This window comes from Physella acuta, unplaced genomic scaffold (genome assembly GCF_028476545.2).
Source record: "Physella acuta isolate Inbredline_101_S28 unplaced genomic scaffold, ASM2847654v3 ptg001481l, whole genome shotgun sequence".
NCBI lineage: Eukaryota > Metazoa > Mollusca > Gastropoda > Physidae > Physella > Physella acuta.
Window position 1 is genome coordinate 37,571 of NW_026732996.1, and position 22,329 is coordinate 59,899.

General features: G+C 36.0%; 1 protein-coding gene across 2 annotated transcripts in view; it reads left to right on the top strand.

Moving 5' to 3' along the window:
- The first annotated feature begins 13,324 nt into the window (after positions 1–13,324).
- Positions 13,325–22,329, top strand: part of LOC131928303 (arf-GAP with GTPase, ANK repeat and PH domain-containing protein 1) — a 94,842-nt gene continuing 85,837 nt past the window's right edge. For both annotated transcript variants that reach the window (XM_059284290.1, XM_059284291.1), the window contains exon 1: positions 13,325–13,683. In XM_059284290.1, the coding sequence (XP_059140273.1) occupies positions 13,509–13,683 (175 nt within the window). In that variant the 5' untranslated portion in view covers positions 13,325–13,508. The remainder of the gene's footprint in view (positions 13,684–22,329) is intronic.

Genomic DNA, 22,329 nt, shown 5'->3' on the forward strand with positions numbered 1-22,329 from the left:
TATTAAAACGTTTTTATTAATTTTTTTTCAGTATTTTACATGTTTTATTTACAATAGAGTTACATGACTAAAAACCATTGCGCGCCTACTGAATGTGATGACGCAGCCATTGAACGTGATGGCGCAGCTATTGAACGTGATGACGCGTGTGGTGTGGTTGGATAAATATGCTTACTAATTCGGTCCAAATTTTAATTAATTCAAAAAAAGTTTTGTGACCGAACGAAAGGATATTTTTGAAAACTTTCTTCGGCAATATTGTTCTAAATTATAGCAGGAATCAATTGGTACATGTTTCAAGTCGCTAAGTGGTCTGGTTGCCGAGATATGGGCCAAAAACTGGCCTATGTTCATCCTCGGAACTTGCTTAACATAATTGCTTTTGGAACTAGTCCTCGATATTGCTTCGTTGAGGAGGAGATACGACTTAAAGCTGCGGACACACATCCATCCATCCATCCATCCATCCATCCATTCATTCATACATTCATACATCCAGAAATGACGGGTTAATAAACGCAATTCTCCAGAATGGAAATTGCGCTAAAAAAATCAGTTCGGGTACTACGTAACTGGATCTCTGACCGCAGCCATTCAAGAGAAAGTGCGTCTTTATAGAGCGTCCACGTATTACATTACATGTTAAGACAGCGTTCTCACAAGAGAAGGTACGTGTCTATAATTAGAAAGTGAACCATGTGACAGTCAGCATCACCTTATTTATGAGTTTCGCGACGGCATGCTCGGACTGCCTGTAATTTAGACGTTCCTCTGCAAGCCATCATCAGGTCACTGACTGTTTACTACAGGCACCCCCGCCTGCTCACTAAAAAAAAAAAACGTCTTCAACGGTCCGCATACACTAGGGTATCTCATTACGTGTTTACTCGATCTTACCTCCCATGTCTAATTCGCGACCGCCATCCCCAGTCACCTCAGGACAATTGCGAGTCGACTGTGCTAGCGATGTGTGACACTAATATCTTTCTTTAGAATAACGGTCTGTCCCAGTCCATGTAGAGGATAACTCACTAACATCAGCCGTGGCCTCAGTTTTAACATCCAACAACTTCGGCCATTTAGTTGTTGTTTTTTTTTAATTTAAGTATCAGCAAAGGTTATTTAAGTTTACAAACTAATTCAGACAACAATGGCGGTGCTGAAGCGCGGGGACCCTTCAAGCGCGGGGCCTGGGGCGACCGCCCCGTTTGCCACTCCCTAACGCCGGCTCTGTGGCCGCTACAACTACCACTCTGGTTACATATATATATATATATATATATATATATATATATATATATATATATATATATATATATATATATATATATATATATATATATATATATATATATATATATATACTAGCCGTCCCGGTCAGGCCCTGCACTGGCCTCTGTGAGAAACCTATCTGTAAAGGACAATGAATTGTGTGTTTAGTAATCAGCATATACCCGGCATTGCCCACCCTAACCACAACCAACCGAAACCAAAACACACAAAAACATCAAACACAACACAAACCCAAATACAAACGTAAACAAAACAAAAAACACAAACACAAAGAAAACACAAACGCAAACAAATAAGCTAACAAAAACAAACCCAAATCCAAATACAAACCCAACCACAAACCCATACTCAAACATAAAGAAAACACAAACGTAAACATAAACGCAAAGTGCGCACAATCTAGCCAAGGGCGCCAAATCGCACCATGCTGAGACGCCGGCGAAAACGACTGATTCAACTTAGTAAACGACTTTAGTACCCCAACTTATTCTTAGTCTTATGCCCTCACTTAAACGATTATAAGCGCCATAGCGAACACGGGAAGGCCCAGGGCGCCAAATAAGAACCTGTCGGGGCGCCGAAGGACGTCCTGATCGACTCAGTTAAAGGCTATAGATAAAAGTAAACATAGAGGACATTTAGGAGCTGACTTCTAAACTGTTATTGATTTTTTTTTATTAAATTGTCAATGTCATCTGATGGAAACTTTGAAACTATAAAACATAAACATAGCTCTTGAAAGAAATTGTTTCTTCGATCTTCGAGAACTTAGTAAAACTTTACACTGCTAAATTTACTGTTGAAACGGCTACTTAAAAAAGGTACGCACTATGGTGAGGTAAAAAAAAAAAAGACGACGTTCACGTTTCGTGCGAATTCCTCTTTGTGCGCAAAAAAAGACAGACAAAAAACGAATTCCCATTCGTGCGCAAAAAAAGAGACACAAATAATAACCTGCAGGAATTCCCGTTCCCGAATAAAGATGTATTTTTTACGTCAACTGTTTGATTAAAACTAATAATTACTAAACAGTACGTTCAGTGTATAAAAAATAAATAAAAGGCAATATTTAAAATATCTACCACATTGCACTTGATCAATCCACGCTAATTATGTAATTTTTTCCCCAACACCAAAACAAAGTAATAAAAAATAAAAAAGTAAATTTTTACAAAGATGTTATGTTTTTGATAAAGGGAAGTAATTGTGTTTTCCTAATTTATCAAGGGACTTAATGAGTAAATGTAAGTAATTTTAACACAACTAGAATTTTTGTGAAAGGTGATTAATTTATTTAAATTTTATATTGTGGACACACCGACAATTATCACTATACGTTTGAAAAATGAAAATTATTTTACAACACTTTCACTATAATTGTTTAAATCATTAATTTAGACGATGAGCACTCTATATGCATCGCTACCTCGGTTACAAACAAACATACAGAATTGAACTTTATATATAAGATAGGTCTGCACGCCACCGCATGATGGTCATAGATTACATAACATACCTCTATGCTGGGCTGAGATCTAAGAACAGTTATCCATGTACCCTACAAAGAGATGACGTTTTATGGTGGGCTGGAAACAGGTGGGACTGGGTATCATGTAGGTAAGAAATTTTGCGGGGGTGGGGGGGGGGGGGGTGGGAGGGAGGGAGGGAGGGAGAATCGGTATGTGTCTTATTACTTCCTTGCTAGACCATGGGGGCCACAAATTGCATAACATGCTACCCAGATCAACCGAGACCTAAGCACAGCAGTGGTTATTACCTCAGAGTAGATTTGCAGTTTTATTGAGAGTTTTGTAGGGGTTAAGTGGTCTCACATTTGTTGCTTTCTGTTAGCGTAGATCTACCAGATCTTCTAACAAGATCTAGATTTAAATTATCTATATTACTGCATTTTTTGTGAACAACAGAAATAACGATCTTCAATTCCCAAAACATTTTTACGTATTATTTATGTTCTGTGGTGTGGGAGGCTCTTAAAAAACGATGAACACATTTTGAAACACGCCCACCGCTACGCAACAGCTCATTGTTTACTCGCGGGTGCTCACCACCGTGGCGAGGAACGTAGGTATCACGTGATTTTGGTCACGTGTTTGCAAGGACTCTATAGTAAAGACTCTCCACTAGAGTATTAAATTGCGTGTTTTACTGTTAGCGAATAGGATGTTGAAAAATGACAAGAAATACTCTTACACTGACTTAAATCTTAACAAATTTTAAAGAAATTTTATTAATAAAAGAATTTTTGAAATAGAACAAAGGCTACTTTGTTTATCAATATAACAAAATTATGCAAATTTTGAATCAACTAACGATTAAATAATATCAGTGACAGGTTATACTTAACCGACAATATCTATATACATTCATATTTCTAAATTTTAGCAAGATCATTAATCGAAGTATTTAAAAAAAATACTTATAACAGTATTAATATGGCAATCCTCAATTAAAAAAAAAAGTTGTGATATTTAAGCTCATTCATTCTCCCATGGAGAATTAAAATGTTCCTTCATTGAATACACAAGGACGGAATTGATTTTTCCCCCGTATGGAATGGGAATTCCCTTTACATCAAGATCTTCATCTTCCATCCAATCTACACTCTCACCATTAATTTCATTGTCAATTATCACAATCAGTTTTGCGCACCCCCCCCCCCCCATTTCTATATATAGTTATTCCTGTCTGTGAAAAAGCGCCCACACCCCCCAGTTGGAAAGGTTTGTGGCGCTTCTTACAAGTTACTATCCTGAAACAATTTCTATTTCGGTGTCATAAAATTGTTAAATCAGTGTGTGAAGCCTTGTAGTCCTTTTTTTTCCGTAGCTTTGACAGTGAATAATTCGATACTTCAGCTTAAAATGAACTTTCAAATTAATTTCTCTACCCCTTTTGGCGCCCCCTTAAGTCCGGCGGCCGGGGCTGCCGCCCCACCCGCCCTCCCCTAGCTACGCCTCTGCGTGCAGCAACTCTCAGAGGCCTGATGCGCTGTAATGGCACAATTGATGATTCCTATTTGTGAATTAAGGAATGATTGCGCAGCATAACCAATGAAGAAGAAGTATGAGTACAAACCCTGTCGCTGATCACGGATTGAACAGACGGACAATACAAATCATAAGGGATTGTGAGATAAGGATTTGAAGAGCGGGGAAGGATTTCATCCACTTTTATACTTTGAGCAGCAAAAAGATATGGACATTTATGTGAAGAGCCATCTGTTGAACGCTCAGGTATTGTTATTCCACAGCTTTTTTGAGCGACTGGTAAAGGTGGAGGAAGAAATCTATCAGTTTTCAAGCTGAAATAGGAGCTTCTAGGCTATGAACAACATTTACCATCCATGCATTTAACGATCAGAGTCAAATACTGGCTAGTTCTCACATAAATATCATGCCAACCCTGATCCTTTCAGAGCAGAGACGTTTCAAGGAGTTCAGACTCTTCTGGATCTATGTATGCTGCCACTGTAGGAAAGGTATCCACTGTCAAGTGTGGCCATATTTCTGCCAAAGTGTTTCCGGCTAATTGAAAATTCTTCTTCTCTAAGTCTATTGTGACTCCTCTTTCATCCAAATGACTGCCGTAGTGGTCATGGGGTAAAATTAATCCTGCGAGCTCATTGCTAAGTGGCGCCATTTTCCTTTCAACCCTATTAAATGCACTTCTTCCTAGTGCATTGGTAGCAATGAACAAACCATCATAGTTCTCAAGTTCTGATTGAGAAAATGGTGTACCGCAATTTTAATAACCTTTTGGTACCTAGGGTTTTCGTCTGGGCCTCCATCAACAGTCAACACTAATATTGGTTTAACAATTTGATACACACCACTCTTTGTGATATCATCAAATTCATGTAAAGTAAGTAATTTTTACAAAATCAAGTCCATGACTAAGTGCTGTGGATGAGGAATATTTACCAGATTTGATTGATATGTATGTTGGGCCGAAGTATCCAACAGCTTATCGATTTCCCAAAGCGTTGGGCTGAATTTTCATCCCGGCATAAACTGAACGGATGAGCTTAAATATGTCCAGCAGCCACAACCCAGTCATGGTCAGGCAAGCTCACCATTCCGTGTGCATGAGCAATGGATTCTCTTTTTTAGCTGCTGTGAACCCAAGTGGAGGGCGCGCCTTGTCATCTTGACTTATAAAGCATACCTCATTCGGTCCAAGCATGGAATCTAACTCTTCTAGGTGATGCATTGTTGCCGCTGTAAACAAGCGATCAATGTGATTTGCATGGCAATCGTTTTGCGTTCTTATCAGTTTTACTGGGACTCTCGGTACGTCATGTCGTTGCCCTTCAAGAGAAGAAGTACGTTTCGGCAATAGTCGAAGGTACAGCCCACTTCTACTAAATAGAAACCCATCCTGTTTTAAATGATCAATTAGCTGATCTAATGTTTTAATAGTCCTGTAGACTTCTTTTCAAAGGTGTAGCTGAGCTAAGAAATTTGTATGCAATAGTGCACTAAAACGGAGAAAATAATTAGGTAATCTCACGATATAGCGTCGGTTATAAACTATGGTTTACAGTAACAAATGTTAACGAAACTCAACAAACATTACCAGATAATTTCCGACGCTAAATCGTGAGATTACCAATAATTATTTTCTTTTAATATATACTAAATAATGAACTACTATTTAAATGAACTATAAAGAAAAGCGTGGGTATCTTCCTAAACATTAGTAAAGGTATCCAATAGATACTAAAGTGACCCACGCTTTTCTTTATAGTTATTTAAATAGTAGTCTATAATTTATTATCTACCTTTTAGTGCATTAGTACATAAAAGCTTGTTATTAAAACATTTTTTTATGAAATTTTTAAATCCATTTTAAATACTTATGTAATATAGTGAGACTTGTGAAGTCAAGGGAACTCACTCTTCTGTATTAGTATTATATTTATATTGTTATCTTGAGTGATGTCCCTTACATGTTTATGTATATAAGTGTCTCGTGACTTCCGCCCTCTCTCTTTCCTCATGGTGTGAATAAACTACTGTTAACAACCAATGTGGCTTCTCGTCAGTGATTCCAATCTATCACATTGGCGACGAGGATGGGATAATCCACTAGAAAGAGCACCTACTTACGCGAAAAAAAGAGGTTTGCTAGAGCATATTGGCTAAGTATTTCTAGAATAATGGCGCTGTATGGCCAAATAAAAGAATTTGATTCGAATGATGAAATCATTCATGATTACCTAGATAGGTTAAGCTTTTACCTTGAAGCTAACGACGTGACGATAGAAGCCAAAAAGAGAGCTGTTTTGTTAACAGTCATAGGGCCTCAACAATTTAGGCTACTAAAAGACTTATGCGCACCAGCTAGTCTAACTACCAAGAGCTTTAACGAGCTGAGCAAATTGCTAACAGACCACCATGCGCCTACCCCATCAAAGTTTCTATGTCGAGCTAGATTTGACGGTAGGACTCGTCAACCAAACGAGTCAATATCAGAATATGTTGCTGCTTTACGTCATTTAAGTGAATTTTGTGAATTCGGAGACACGCTGTCTGACAGACTATGTGAAAAGTTTGTGACAGGTGTAAACAGCCCTGATGTTCAAAGAAAGTTGCTGCTCGAGTCAGATCTAACATTAGAAAAAGCAATACAACTCGCAACTTTATTCCAGCAGTCATCAGATGCGGCGAAATCTCTTACGCCTTCAGGGATCCATGCAGTAAACAGCAGGTTAGTCAATAAACATCAACCCCATCAGAGCATTCCAACTTATGCTAAACAGCCTGCTCGTTCAAATCCTAGATCTAAATCTAGTAATAATTATCAAAAATGTCATCGATGCAAAGGTCCCCATGCATCTCATCGATGCAAGTTCAAGTCTGCAACTTGTTATAAGTGCAGTGAGCAAGGTCACATTGCTAAGGCCTGCTTTGCAAAGTCTTCGTCTGTCGCTAAATCTAGCCAGTCAAGACAGTACCGCAACCAAAGGCAGCACTATGTTAACTCTCACCAAGACTACCTAACCCAACCAATGAACCACTCTACCTGTGAAAATGCTCAAACTGATTCGCAGCCGGATTTCAACCTGTTCTCTGTGAAATCAATAAGTCATGCTCCCATCAATGTACTAGTTAATATCAACGGTAAGAGCATCAGCTTCCAACTTGACACTGGAGCATCTCTAACAGTCATAACAAAGAAAGATTTTGACGCTGTCACAGGAGGATCAGTGCCTCTACAGCCATGTCACAAGTGTCTAACAACATACACTGGTGACAATGTTCCGGTAATAGGAGAGTGTATGGTTCATGTAAGTTATAATGGTCAAAGTGTTAAACTTCCTCTTCTTGTGGTTGAAGGAAATGGACCACCATTACTAGGTAGGAACTGGTTAAGTGATCTTAAGTTAAATTGGGAGAGTATATTTTCAGTGGTCAATGCAAAAGAATCTAGTCTTACTTCACTAGATAAAGTTATATCTGAAAATAAATGTGTTTTTGGTAATCCTGGATTACTAAATGATAGAACAGTGAAGATAAGCATTAAAGACACAAATCCAAGATACTGCAAAGCTAGAGTTCCACCTTATGCAATGAGGAATAAAATTGAAAATGAGCTAAGTAGATTGGAATCTAATGGCATCATAAAGAAGGTAGACTATTCCGATTGGGCAACGCCCATTGTGCCAGTGTTAAAAAAGGATGGTTCTATAAGAATTTGTGGAGACTATAAAACTACACTGAATAAGCAAATAGAGCTAAATAGGTACCCTATTCCTAACATTGAGGAAATCTCTTTGAATTTGGCAGGAGGAGACAAATTCACTGAATTAGACTTTAGTCATGCTTACACTCAACTAGAACTGCATCCAGATTCAAAAGTCTATACGACAATAAACACTCATAAAGGACTCTACCAATATGAAAGACTATGTTTTGGTATACCTTCCAGCCCTGGAATTTTCCAAGCTGTCATGGACAGTATTTTTAAGGATATTCCAAATGTTTGTGTGTACTTTGACAATGTGTACATAACTGGTAAGAATGACACTGAACATCTTAACACACTAGATAAAGTCTTAAAAATAGTTGGTGAAAAAGGTTTAAAGATAAACAAAGATAAATGTCAATTCATGCTGACAGAAATTAGTTTTCTTGGTTATATATTGAGCAAACAAGGCATCAGACCTCAACCTGAGAAAACAAAAGCCATTAAAGAAGCACTCAAACCTGAAAATACCCAACAACTAAGAGCTTTTTTGGGCTTGATAAATTACTATGCAAAGTTCATAGGGAATCTGTCTGGTAAACTATCACCACTGTACAAGCTGCTACAGAAAATTGCAACTTGGCACTGGGGTAAACAACAAGATACTGCTTTTAATACAGCAAAAGAGGCTTTGTCTTCTGACACCTTACTAACTCACTATGACCCAGGGAAAAGACTTATATTAACATGTGATGCTTCACCAGATGGTGTAGGAGCAGTCTTGTCCCACATGGATGAGAAGGGTGACAGACCCATTGCTTTTGCCAGTAGATCTTTGAACCAGGCTGAGAAAAATTATTCTCAGTTAGATAGGGAAGGCTTAGGCATCATTTTTGGTGTTAAGAAATTTCATAAGTTTCTGTTTGGTAGGAAGTTCACCATCTTTACAGATCATAAACCATTGCTAGGTTTATTTGGGGAAAACAAACCCCTACCTGAGCATGCCTCACCAAGAATTCAAAGATGGGCTATCACACTAACTGCATACAATTATGAATTGAAATACAAACCTGGATCTGAGAATAGTGCAGATAGTCTTAGTAGATTACCTTTAAAAAACCAAAGCCTTAGCTATGTACCAGAAGATGTATTTGTTCTCTTCACTATCATGGATAACTCCAATATAAATGTGAATGATATTAAAAGAGAAACACAAAAAGATGAGTGCTTAATAAAAGTATATGAGTACTGTAAAAATGGTTGGCCTGAAGAGTCTGTGAATGATGACTTAAGGCCATGTAAAATAAGGAAAATGGAAGATAATATAAAAGATGGAGAAGATGCAGTCCATTATCAGTCAGAGTTGCCTAAACAAAGTATTTGTAACTTAATAAATGATTATATTGATATGGCAATTTCAAATGTCTTAAAGAGAATTTGCAGTTAATGATAATGTGTATCTAAGAAATTATGGGAAAAAGGAAAAATGGATACCAGGTCAAATTGTTCAATGTACAGGACCTGTGTCTTATAAAGTAAAAACAAATGATGGACTTATTGTCCGTAGACATGCAGACCAGTTAAAAATAACTTGTGCAGATAATAAGTGTGAATCTATCAATCCCACCAAATCTGATCAGTTCACACCAACTCAGTTTGTTCCACAACCAAGTTCTGTTGATATGAGTGAACCAAGAAGTCTGGAGTCAGAAAATGTAAATTCTGGAGTTAATGACTTAAATCCTAGACCTCCTGAGATAGAGAATCCAAATGGTCAGAATATTGAGTCACCAAATCAAAAGCCACTGAGAAGGTCAAACAGGACAATCAAAGTCCCAAATAAGTTAGACCTATGATTTAAAGGTCAAAAGGACTTTGACATCATTGTTTGTATTTTAATTGTGTTGTAACATATTGTGCATTGTTTGTAAGGATGTAATCTACCATAGTGTTCATGTCAGGGGCGTAGCGAGGGGGGGGGGGGCGGGGGGTGCGGACCGCACCGGGTGACACCATTTAGGGGGGTGACACCAAGGCTAAAAATAGCAAAATATATAGAGAAAATCTTGAGGGGGGGGGGGTGCAAATCGAAAGTGTGAGGGGGGGGGGTGCAAATCGAAAACTTGAGGGGGGGGGGGGTGCAAATCGAAAACTTGAAAGGGGGGGTGCAAATCGAAAACTTGAGGGGGGGGGGGGGTGCAAATCGAAAACTTGTCTCCGGGAAGGGTCGCTACGCCTCTGGGGGGTGACACCATTAAGTGCCGCACCGGGTGACACCCGACCTCGCTACGCCACTGGTTCATGTTACAATATAATTTCTCATTGGTGATTTTAGGATACTGTAAATTGTTCTATTGAGAGATGTGTTGTGTTTACTAAGGGTAAAGGGATGTAATATAGTGAGACTTGTGAAGTCAAGGGAACTCACTCTTCTGTATTAGTATTATATTTATATTGTTATCTTGAGTGATGTCCCTTACATGTTTATGTATATAAGTGTCTCGTTACTTCCGCCCTCTCTCTCTTTCCTCATGGTGTGAATAAACTACTGTTAACAACCAATGTGGCTTCTCGTCAGTGATTCCAATCTATCACAACTTAAACTTTTAAAAATAGAAAAAATCTCGTAGGAAAAAAGAATTGCACACCAAGAGAACGCCAAATAAAATGTGCATAATAATGCGGAATATTAATAGTACTTTATAAATTCACATGCGTTTTTCGAGAAATCGGAAATAGCGAAAATTACTACTTCCGGTAAACAGAAATGACTCAAAATCTGAAAGAAGGCATATAATTAGATCTTTTACTTACATATGAAATTTCATTTATCTGTCTGAAACAGTACTCAAGTTATAAGATTTTGAAAAATTCAAAGTAGAAAAAGTTCCATTTCCGGTTATTGGAAATCGCTCAAAAGCTGATATGAATGTATGATTTTGATATAATACTTTATATATATGAAATTTCATCAACCTAGCTATAACGGTACTCAAGTTATCGTGTTTACAGACACACACACATCCACACATGCACGCACACAGACATACAGACAAGATAGCAAAACTGTGTTTTTTTTTACTCAGGGAGCTGTAAAACGTCGAGATTTGCAAAAATCTCGATGTTTTTTGCACGGTTACAAGACTTTCTCTATACTTCGTATATACGAGAAAGTAAACATATTCTAGATTACATGTCAACAATAATGAAGGGAGGATTCTCGGATGTCTTAGAGATATAGATCTCGCAAGCTATTAATCTCAGACGGACCTCGGGCTTTGATAGAACAAAAATGCACAATATGGAAATTAAGTTAGGTGTTGTAGTAAAATATACTTATAGCATCATTTAAAAACAACAACAGACAACAGTGCACCCGCCGCCCTTGCGTTAGTGTAACGCGGCGGCACCGCTATGGAGGGTGATTAACGTGCACTCAAGATTTTCATACTATAAGCGTGGGACGTCTGGGTGCCTGCGTCTACAAACCCGCGCCATAACAACTAAGATCCAAGAATTATTACAGTACCGGCATTGTTTACATAGTTTCCAGTTAAATAGTTTAGAAACGAAGATCACGCGTCCAAATACGCGAATGTTAACGCATTGGCATTAAAAAATCCTCTTAAAATATTGCGTCAGACCGCAGCAACGCGCAGGACGGGTATGCTACTATGATACATTCATAGCCAAGTTGGCTATATCTATAAATAAACCGGGAGCGATCTCCCCTAAACTTTCTCGAATATTCTTTTATAAAAAAACAGGGGATGGGAACTCGGGATATAGACATGAATTTTAATCCATTTTAAATACTTACATTTTTAAAAATAGAATAAAATCTCGTAGAAAAAAGAATTGCACACCCGTGAACAGAGGCTTAGCGACCCTTCCCGGCGCCCGGGGACAAACCTTCAATTTTCAATTTGCACCCCCCTCAAACTTTCCATTTGCACACCCCCTCAAACTTTCCATTTGCACACCCCCTCAAACTTTCCATTTGCAACCCCCCCCCATATATTTTTTTAAATATTTATAATGCAAAACTGCACCTTAATTGAGATTTTAATCTGTATTTCCAACCCATTTTGGCGCCCCTAAGGTCGGCGCCCGGGGACATATGTACCCCCTGCCCCCCCCTTCGCTACGCCTCTGCCTGTGAACGCCAATAAAACGTGCATAATAGTGCGGAATATTATTAGTACTTAATAAATTTACATTCGTTTTTTTAGAAATCGGAAATAGCGTAAATTAGTACTTTCAATCAACGGAAATTACTCAAAATTTGACAGAAGGTAGAGAATTAGATCTTTTACTTACATGTGAAATTTCATTTATCTATCTAAAATAGTACTCAAGTTAAAGGCTTTTTAAAAATTCAAAGTAGAAAAAGTACCACTTCCGGTTATCGGAAATCACTCAAAAGTTGATCAGAATCTACGATTTTGATAAAATACTTATATATGAAATTTCATCGACCTAGCTGTAACGGTACACAAGTTATCGTGTTTACACACAGACACACAGACATGCGGACAGAATTGCAAAGTCCAGTTTTTACGACTCGATAACGCATAAAACGCCAAAATGTTTATATATTTGTATTTATAATTTTTGCCTGATTAAAATAAGTCCTCTATACTCCGGATGTGATGAAGGACTGAGGAGTAAAACGGTGAAAACTGTCAAAATTTCATGTTATTTTTGTGCACGATTACAATACTTTCTCTATACTTCGTATATACGAGAAAGTAAAAACTAGATAATCTATATTTCAATTTTTAGGAAGCCTTTAAAAAAAAACAAGAAAAATTGTTTACTATGGCTTCGATATAGATTAGATCTATGTATTTTGACGGGTGACGATAATTAACACTCTATAGTCAATTATTATACTTTGCAATCAGAGTTTCTACCAGGCATCTCTTCGGGGCCCCCCCCCCCCCCCGAAAATTTTTTACCGCCCCCCCGAACGAAATGAAATTTATATAATTTATATAGAAAATATATACTTTTAACAGTGTCCGCCCCCCCCCGAAGAAAGTCTACCGCCCCCCCCCCCCCCCCCCGAAAATTTCAAGTGCCCCCCCGGAGAATAAAGTCTGGAAGAAACACTGTTTGCAATCAAGTGGGGTAATAAGTTAATACTTGGGCCTTAAGAATAAGAATGCCTCCGATTTAGAGCTCCAGTCTATGATTTATTGTCAATTGACGTAAAAAAAAAAAAACAACAACCCCAGGCGGTGTTTTTTTTTAAAATTATTTTAATTTTATTTTATTTATTTATTTTTTTTACAAAAAAGCGTACTACGCATGCGCACTGCGTAAGCCATCTTAAGTGGAATGGTTGTATTTATATTAGTTCTCAATAATAGATCTAGAAATCTAGATCTCGATTCTAAATCTAATCTAGATTAAGACATTTTTAATATAATTTTAATTACTACAAAATGTTTGGATTACAATATAGATCTAGATCTAAATGATGAGTTTCCAAGGCAGTAAGAATGAATGCCAGGAGTCCGATGCAGTCGTACTGGAGTAACTCTCTAGCCATTCGACAAGAGATTCAACGTTTCGAGAGTGTCCATCCAAGCATCTACGCTATCTATGATCTCATAGAAGCAATTCCTGATCCATTGATACAACAGCAAATTAGGGAGCATGTTGTTTGCATAGAAGGTGAATCTAATATTTAGGCCTACATTTATTGGTAATACCTTAGTTTTAGTTTAGCTACTGCTATGGCAGGAAACAGATCCAACCCTCAAGCATCTACTTTTGTCTTTTAGGGTCAATTTTCGCCAATTTTCAAAGTAACAAATATTGACATATTATAGATCTATATCAATTATGTTGCTTAACAATCGAGGAATTCAAAAATATAAAAATTAATAGCACTAGACATATACATCACGTTCAAAATGGGGTGCGAGGAAATTGCGAGACGCAAAATGGCGAGGCGGGAAAATGCGAGAAGGTAATGCGAGACATACCTGCGGAATTAAGGGTAAATAGCGAGACACTTTTTGCGAAAAAAGTTTTTTCCTTTTTTTTTCCCATCTTTATTTAAATTATTTTTTTTGTTTTAAAATAAACAAGCATTTAGCCATACCCTTTAACACGAGTGTTGTATGTTGTTATTTTTATCTAGATACTAAGAAGATAGATAGATCTATATCTATCTATTTAAAAATCCTAACATCTCGTTGCTGTGCTACTGTCATCGCCCGCTCTTGTTAGCGAGAGGAAAATCCCGTCTCAGTCGGCATTAATTTGAAAATCTAGCCCGCTCATGTTTATACAAACGTGAGCTGTGTCATTGTGAATTGGTATAATCTTGTCAGCAGGAGAGATATTTTGCAACATATTTTTATGGATTTTTGTACTTGCAAAAAGTGTAAAAGTATAAACAATTCTAAAAAGTGCAATTTATTTTTTTATTAAGTAATTTTAATTACAAACAAAATTTACAAACAAAATCTTGTGAAACAGTCCTCAAACACACCTCGTGACACCATCTTTCACACATAGTACACCCAACATAGTTCATTAGACTGCCATTTATACATTTTTCTTTTGCTACTTCTTTCAATCCACATTCACAACATTTCACATTCTCATCACAGTTGACCTCCTCGTTCATCCCACAAACAACACTGGCACCCATGTTCTCATCATCATCATCCGCACGCTCAACATCTGTTTTCTGTTTTTTATAATTTGTATTTTTTATCATTTCTGTAATTTTGGCAATGTCTTGCTCATTGTTGTCACCAGCAGTTGAGTTTTTTTAAAACATCGATATTTTCTCAAAATCTTGTCTAATTTCGGTCAAAATAGAGTATTCTAATCAATTCCTATTACAATGTATTAAAACAGTTTTCTAAAATGCGAAAAAACGTCTAAAATTCTTTTTCTAACATTGCTTTTTTATAGTGTGACTTCACATCTAACCCCCCCCCCTCCCTCTCATCACACATCGTCTTAAAATTACAGACCCCCCCCCCCTACGAGTGTGACGTCATTTATGGAAGACCCCAAATAACACCACCACCAAAACCAAAAAATTCAGATAAGTTCAACTTGGTTTTAAAAATATTTGAAGTAGGCCCATAGCTTACGATATAGCACGAGCAACTGATAATATCGGCGACGTCACTTTATTTTGTTGTATCCAAATGATGTAGGCATTTCCTTGTGCTTAGATTTATATGGTAAAAAAAGCTAGAAAAAATCATAGGCGGCGGCTATAATACAAAATTTCTATGCAACAATAGAAAATATGTTTGCGGCGGCAGCGGATCCGGGCACGGCGATCTTCAAAGACGGTAAATCAGGCGGCCTCGGCGTTCCACACAAAAGACAGAAGTTGATCTATCGTCGGCGGTATTTCTGTCGGTTTCGAACAAGGTGGTATTCTAAGTCGACACAAAAGATGGGGGGAGTTGACAAATCATCAGTATGTCTAGCGACGGAAAAATCGGAAGTTTTAACAATGTAAACGAAACGTCTTTGAAGTCTGGACCAAATACCACTGAAAATCGGGTGCGGTAAATTTTTCGCAGAAATCTTCGCATTTCAACACCACCCAGCGTAAGTATCGGCTTGTGGTAAAATGCGAGACAAAAAAGTCACGTGACCGACCGTTTTCGTGCCCTTCTCGCATTTTCCCGCCTCGCCATTTCGCTTTTCGCGTCTCGCAATTTCCCCACACCCTTCAAAATGTAGATTAACCACACTCACTCAACTGAAAATTCTTTTTTACATAAGGTATAAAAATCCACGAAATTCACAAAATTAACAATATAGGCTAATTACACAGAAATGTCACTTAGGCATAAATTTATTTGTAATTATGTCAAACTTTACAAAATATACCAGTTTATAGCTTATTTCTATAATTATTCTTGATAAAAAAAACAACCGCCATCCCCTTTAAAAAAATGTTCAAAATTCTGGCTTTTAGAAACACTCTGGGGAAGAAAAAAATAACAGAGTTAAATATAGAAGGTCTATATAAAAAACATTATTAGTAAAATATGTCTATATGCCAATTTTTATTAGAGTTGCAGCATTTACATGGCTAATTATAATTGTTTAGTACTTTAAACATTAATTTAAAGTTACGACTGTCTGGGGCCTCATTCAAATAGTGTAGTGTCAGTGTAGGTGAACAGGGTGTTAGGGCCTGATACGATTTCATTAGAATTGGTAATGAACAGAATGTATAATTAGAACTGGCCTATAAAAACAATGTTGATGATAGATGCAGTCGTTTTAATGCTACTTATAATAGATCAAAAGGACAAATATAATTAAAACTTAACAATCTGGAAGCGGTGACCTCATTTTACTGACACGGTTGTCAAATAGTAAATAGATCTAGATCTACATAATTTTGAAAATACGCTAGATGTAGAAGCAAAATCACTTTTAAAAACAGAAGTTATTGATTAGATCTATAATGAAATTGAAATCAACAACTGATATGTAAGTATCTTTTGATTTAAAAAAAAATACGCTGAGTTCTAAGAAAAAAAAAATTCTATGGTGTACTCGATCCCTATCCCAAAACGTACCAGCCATATCCCATGCGTAGTCAGCTACTCAGCTGCTTATCAAATCCATGAATTTTAAACTTATATAATAAAAGTAGGTCACCCTAAAAAAAAGAGTAAAATGGCTCCTGTTTTCACGACAGCCGTCACTTGATTCATAATTTACAGAGTTATAAAGTTCTACTTTCTTTTGGCTATAGATTTAAACAAATATTAATTTGTTATTTCTCATGCGTTCCAACAATTGTACCTAATTTTAATAAACATTACATTAGTAAGGAATCGATTCTTTTTTTAGAATTAGCCCTCGACACTATTAGATTATTGCGAAGAAAAAGACTCGCGCGAATGTGCTAAGGCTGGTTCAGTGGGCGAAGGTTAGAACCCGATCTCAGACAGAAAATTTTTACTTTGAAATAATTACATTATCAATTAATTTTGATTTAAAACAAGTGGCTTAAAGTCAAAAGTAAATTAAAATTTAAAAACTTTATTATTCGCAGTGTACTCAAGATTCTCGTGTTTTAAAGATAAGTCTAGTTTTACTACGCATGCGTGCATGGTGCGAATATTGATTTTCCCCAACAGTAAATCATTAAAAAAAATTTAAAAAGTATCTACGGCAAAATAATACTTATATTTTACAGAATTAAATAGATTTAACTAAACTGTTATTTAAATACATGCCTCGGAGGAAAAAAATACAATTTTATATCCGTAAAAAATTAACTGAAATCCCCGCTTTCAACGACGCCGATGTGTTGTAACTATGGCTATTCATTTTGTTCAAATTAAAGTAAAAAACGCATTCAAATATACTTTTTTTAACTTTCATAATTTACAGCAATCTTTTCTAATGAAAAATCCATAAAAATAATAGTTATTTGTACAAAATATTATTTCTTACCTTATTAGTGCAGTACACGTACTTTTCCAAGTAGATCCATTCCGTCTAGATTTGCATCCTTCGCCGCGGCACAAAATGTCATAAAAAACAAATTCCACAAAAATGTTGCTAACGTAGCTTGTAAAAACATCGCTCTATTTATTAGTATAAACAAAATCCCCGAACGATGTCTGGTTAGAAAGTTTATGAACAGCGAAGATCGAATATGCATTTTGCGATACCAATCCGTTTCCTGCCCTATGTAAATTCCAACAAATCGTCTAGATTTGCATACTTCGCATCCTTCACAGTGGCACAAAATGTAAAAAAACAAACAAATACCACAAAAATGTTGCTAACGTAGCTTGTAGAAACATCGCTCTATTTATTAGTATAAACTAAATCCCCGAACGATGTCTGGTTAGAAAGTTTATGAACAGCGAAGATCGAATATGCATTTTGCGATACCAATCCGTTTCCTGCCCTATGTAAATTCCAACAAAGCTAATCTAGTAATGTATTAGCCTAGTAGATTTTCTTATTAAATTTTTTAATTAAAATTTTCTGTCACTTATCATATATTATAGTGTTAATTATGGATTTTTAAAAAATAAATATTCTGTTATTTCAAATACACCATTAAGTCCCTACCCCTTAAGAGAACATTTGACACCACATTTAAATATCTATCTTACTCAGTTGACGAGAAAAGAGAGAATTTTAAAATTATCCTAGAATGGAAAATGAAAGCCAAAACCACGTTCTTGCCCCCCTGCCGGCATAACATGAGGTCGTGGACTTGTGTACACAAGCTTTTATTTCCCGCCATTAATTGTGTCAACTTAGGTCATTAACTCACCGGAAAATAACAAAAAAAAACTGGTTGATAATAAAACTAGATCTAGTTATTTATTGAATTGGTAAAGGAAAATATACATTACAAATTCTACTCTACATGTTATTCATACCATTTTTATGAAATAATGAACACTTGCATAAATCAAATTACCATAAAAAATATTTTTATTTCAAATTCTAATTTTATTAAATATGTTTAAAATAATATGATTGTTATGATAGTCTATAAATACAAGAAATAGGCCTACACTCAATTCACATTATATTGAGTCAACAGTGTAAAAGCTGAAAGTTCATACACGGTATTAGTGTCTTTTTTTTTTTACATTACATTTTTTTTTTTTCATATTGAAAACATGACGTGTGATTTTTTTTTTTTAATTAAAATCTCCAAACATCGTCGCTCGCGTGATTGCTTGCTAACATTACTATCCCGTGGGTGAAAAATCCCACCACGGTCGAGGGGTCACTGTGAGGTCAGCAGGCCACGTCATAGAATGAACACGCGTACACGAGATCGTCAGTGTCTTCACTTCTCTCCCCCCCCCCCCCTTTTTTTTTTCAAGAAATTGAAAAACAGACCTACTTTGCTACTCCTGGTCATTTTTTTTAAGTTCACTTATCACCCAAACTAATGATTACAATTTTTTAAATTATAAGCGTAGAACCGAATGGATATAAAGCTGACTAATTTTAAAACTTAGCTTAATGTTTTTTTTTTGTCTACACAAAAGGCACACGTTATTTTTAAACTCTTAAAGATAAAGCAAATGTTGTTTAATGTAGTAAGGTAAAGTAATTTAAATATTCAATTTCAACTTGAAGTCGATCTATCTTGATACAATCTGTCACGAAAAAACAAACGATAAAAGCTCTCCATCCTGTACTTATACCAATTTTAATTTTGACAGACGAAAACGATGCTCGCGTAAAATCTAGGCCTAGCTAAAAAAAAATGTCGCTAAAAATGCCCGTAAACAGATTGTAGCACAAAAAAAAAGGCCCTTGAACGAGCTTTGTTTAAAATACGCAAAAATGGCAAAGGCTAACGGCTGATCAATAAAGTATAAGAGTGGCCGTAATTAATTAGGCCTAGCTCTGAAAAAGGCCACTGAACGAGCATCGTTAGAAATACTATACAACATTTCATACAAATTATATAAATCTAGACGAATAGGCCACGCAGCGTTGACGAGGTTAACCACCGGTCACGAATTAAATTCAATGCAGCTACTGTAGGCCCACAGTGAAGAAAAAAATCAATATACAAATAAAATTACTAATACAATAATAATGTCCATAATTTTACTTTTGCTGCACGTGCTACAATTGAATTATAATTAAAATACTAGACTTTACAGTTCATTCCGCAAAAAAACAAAAACGAGTTGTTTCTGTGAGGTAACTAGCGTAACAATGACGTCATGATACTAAAAATAGCGGATAGAAATGTGAGCGTGGGTACCTCATTTTGGGATAAGGTTTTGGAAACCAGAATCGATAATACTGTAAATATACATAATAAATATCTCAATTATATATTAATTTAGTGTTATCAGAGCCGTTTTCCCCGTTATCGGGTCGTTTTTGATGGCGGTTCAGTTTTTACGTAGAGTGCTCCACTAGAAATCCTCTCATTATTTACAACCACAAATCTTGCGATTTTTTTCTGGCATTCTAAGGCATATTATCCATTTTATTAGCATCTTACATTAAAATAATGATGAGAATTTGCGATATAAACAGCTTTTTCATTAAAATAAACGTAAAAACAGTCAGAAAACGACACGTGATGTTTCAGGGTCAGAGGTCAATCCTGCCATCTAAGCAACGAGCCAGACTAATATATTAGCAATTATGACAACATTGGGTATTTTAGTTAAAAAAAAAAAAACATCTTGTTAGAAATAAAACTTTATGTTCATTATGTTTATTAAGGAAATATCAGACATATTTATTATAAATTCTATGTACAATGTACAATTTAAGACATTAGGCCTTCCTTGATGAATTGAACAATCAATACCCATGAAGATGATAATAAAATTAATATCCAAAGCTAAAAATAGATCTGACAGAAATCTAGATCTAGTCCTTCTAACTGTAAACACAATACAGTATTCGGTAAGATGATAAATCAACTTTTTTTTTAAACTTTAAAATAAATACTCTATAATTATTTTTCTCTTCTGTAGTAGCATTAGGTTAGGCGAAGTTTTTTTTTTTTTTAACCAGCTTTGCGTAGTAAATCTATAGTCCGGAAACTTACGTGAACTTAAAATGACCCTAAGTATGCCTGTTTTACAATTTGCTTGGTTTATGAGGGGAGGGGTGGGATTGCCACCAACGATCTCTAACAGCAATTGTTAATGTTGTGACGTATGCAATAATAGGCCTGCTGAACTCAAGGTGAACCTTCGACTGAGTCAACATTTTTCTCCCGCAGACAAGAAAATGTAAGCAGTCAATCTCGCCAGCGACGATGTTTGGAAAATCTTGAATAATTATTTTATAAAATATTTTTTTCGATCAAAAAAATATTTTTAAAAAATGAAAAATAAAACCACTCGTGGCGTTTCCTATGTAAAACAATAAAATAAAGCACATCTGATTTACTTCAGATTTGAACTCAGAGATTCTAGGTCACCTACCGCACCGTTCTGTTTACTCTGCCACACCACGATCTATTGGTATATAAAATATTAGACATTTTGTATCGAAAGACGGCTAAAAGGAAATAAATACTACTTCATTTATTTATATCGTTCTGCGTAGTAACTGTGTAAATTTTACACACTATTCCTATATTTTTATCTAACACAACAGCATTAACGACCAAGTCTAAAAATAAAAAAATTGCCAGTAGGCCTAATTACTAATTAGATCTAGCATTGTTTAAAATACAATACTAAGGCCTAATTAAAAACTACATATAATTTCATATTCATTATTATTGTATAGACGGGTAGGCCACGAAGTATTTAGTATTTACAAGGTTAACGACCGGTCACGAATTATGTTCAGTGAAACTAACAGTGCAGTCGGCCTACTTGGTTTGCAGTGAAGAAAAAAAATCAATCTATATATATAATTTTCTTTTGGGAGACGCTAGAAAACAAGCTGTAAACGCGCTCCCTACCACCCCCACCCCTACATGGTCTTAGTGAGCTGTGTTCACTCTAAATGTTTACTAGCAGAGCCGGGTTTAGTGACGACTATTAGGGGCAGATAATTTAGTTTTAAACGATTTTAAACGTAGGGGGGAGGGGGGGGGGAAGGAAGGGGAGGGGGTTATGGTCCTTAAAGAGCTACTTATAGTGTTTTAAAGAAATATTTTCAGTGGCAGCGTTGGTTCTGTCGAATTCACAAATTTTGAATTACTGAAAAGTAGAAAAAACAACAACTAAATAGCGGCGTATGTTATGCAGCGGGCCGGCACGTATACTTATAAAATTACTAATACTTTAATACAATAATAATGTCCATAAGTTTACATTTTCTGCACATGCTACAACTGAATTATAATTAAAATACTAGACTTAACAGTGCATTCCAAAAAAAACAAAAATTAGTTGTTTCTATCTGACAACTAGCGTAACAATGACGCAACGTTACTAAAAATAGCAGAGGAAAATTGTGGCATGGTTACTCATGGGGAATTGGATTTTGGAAAAAAGAAACAGCATTTATGTAAGTAATTATGGTAAATATCTAGGGTCTGTTGAGCGCTTTTGCCCGGTGGTCGGTCGTTTTTGTGTTTTTCCTGAAAGTGCTCCACAAGAAATGCTTGTATTATTTAGAACTACATATCTCGCAAATTTTTCTGGCATTTTAAGGCATAGTATCCGGTTTTGTAACGAGACCAACTAATATTGGGCCTAATATTTTCTTATTAGGCCTAAATAATACTAAATATAAATGTTTAATAAAAAATTTCTGTCAATTTTCATGTATCATTATAAACCATATCACTTACTGAACTGGTTAATTTGAGACAAAATTTAATGGTCTAGCTTAATTTGG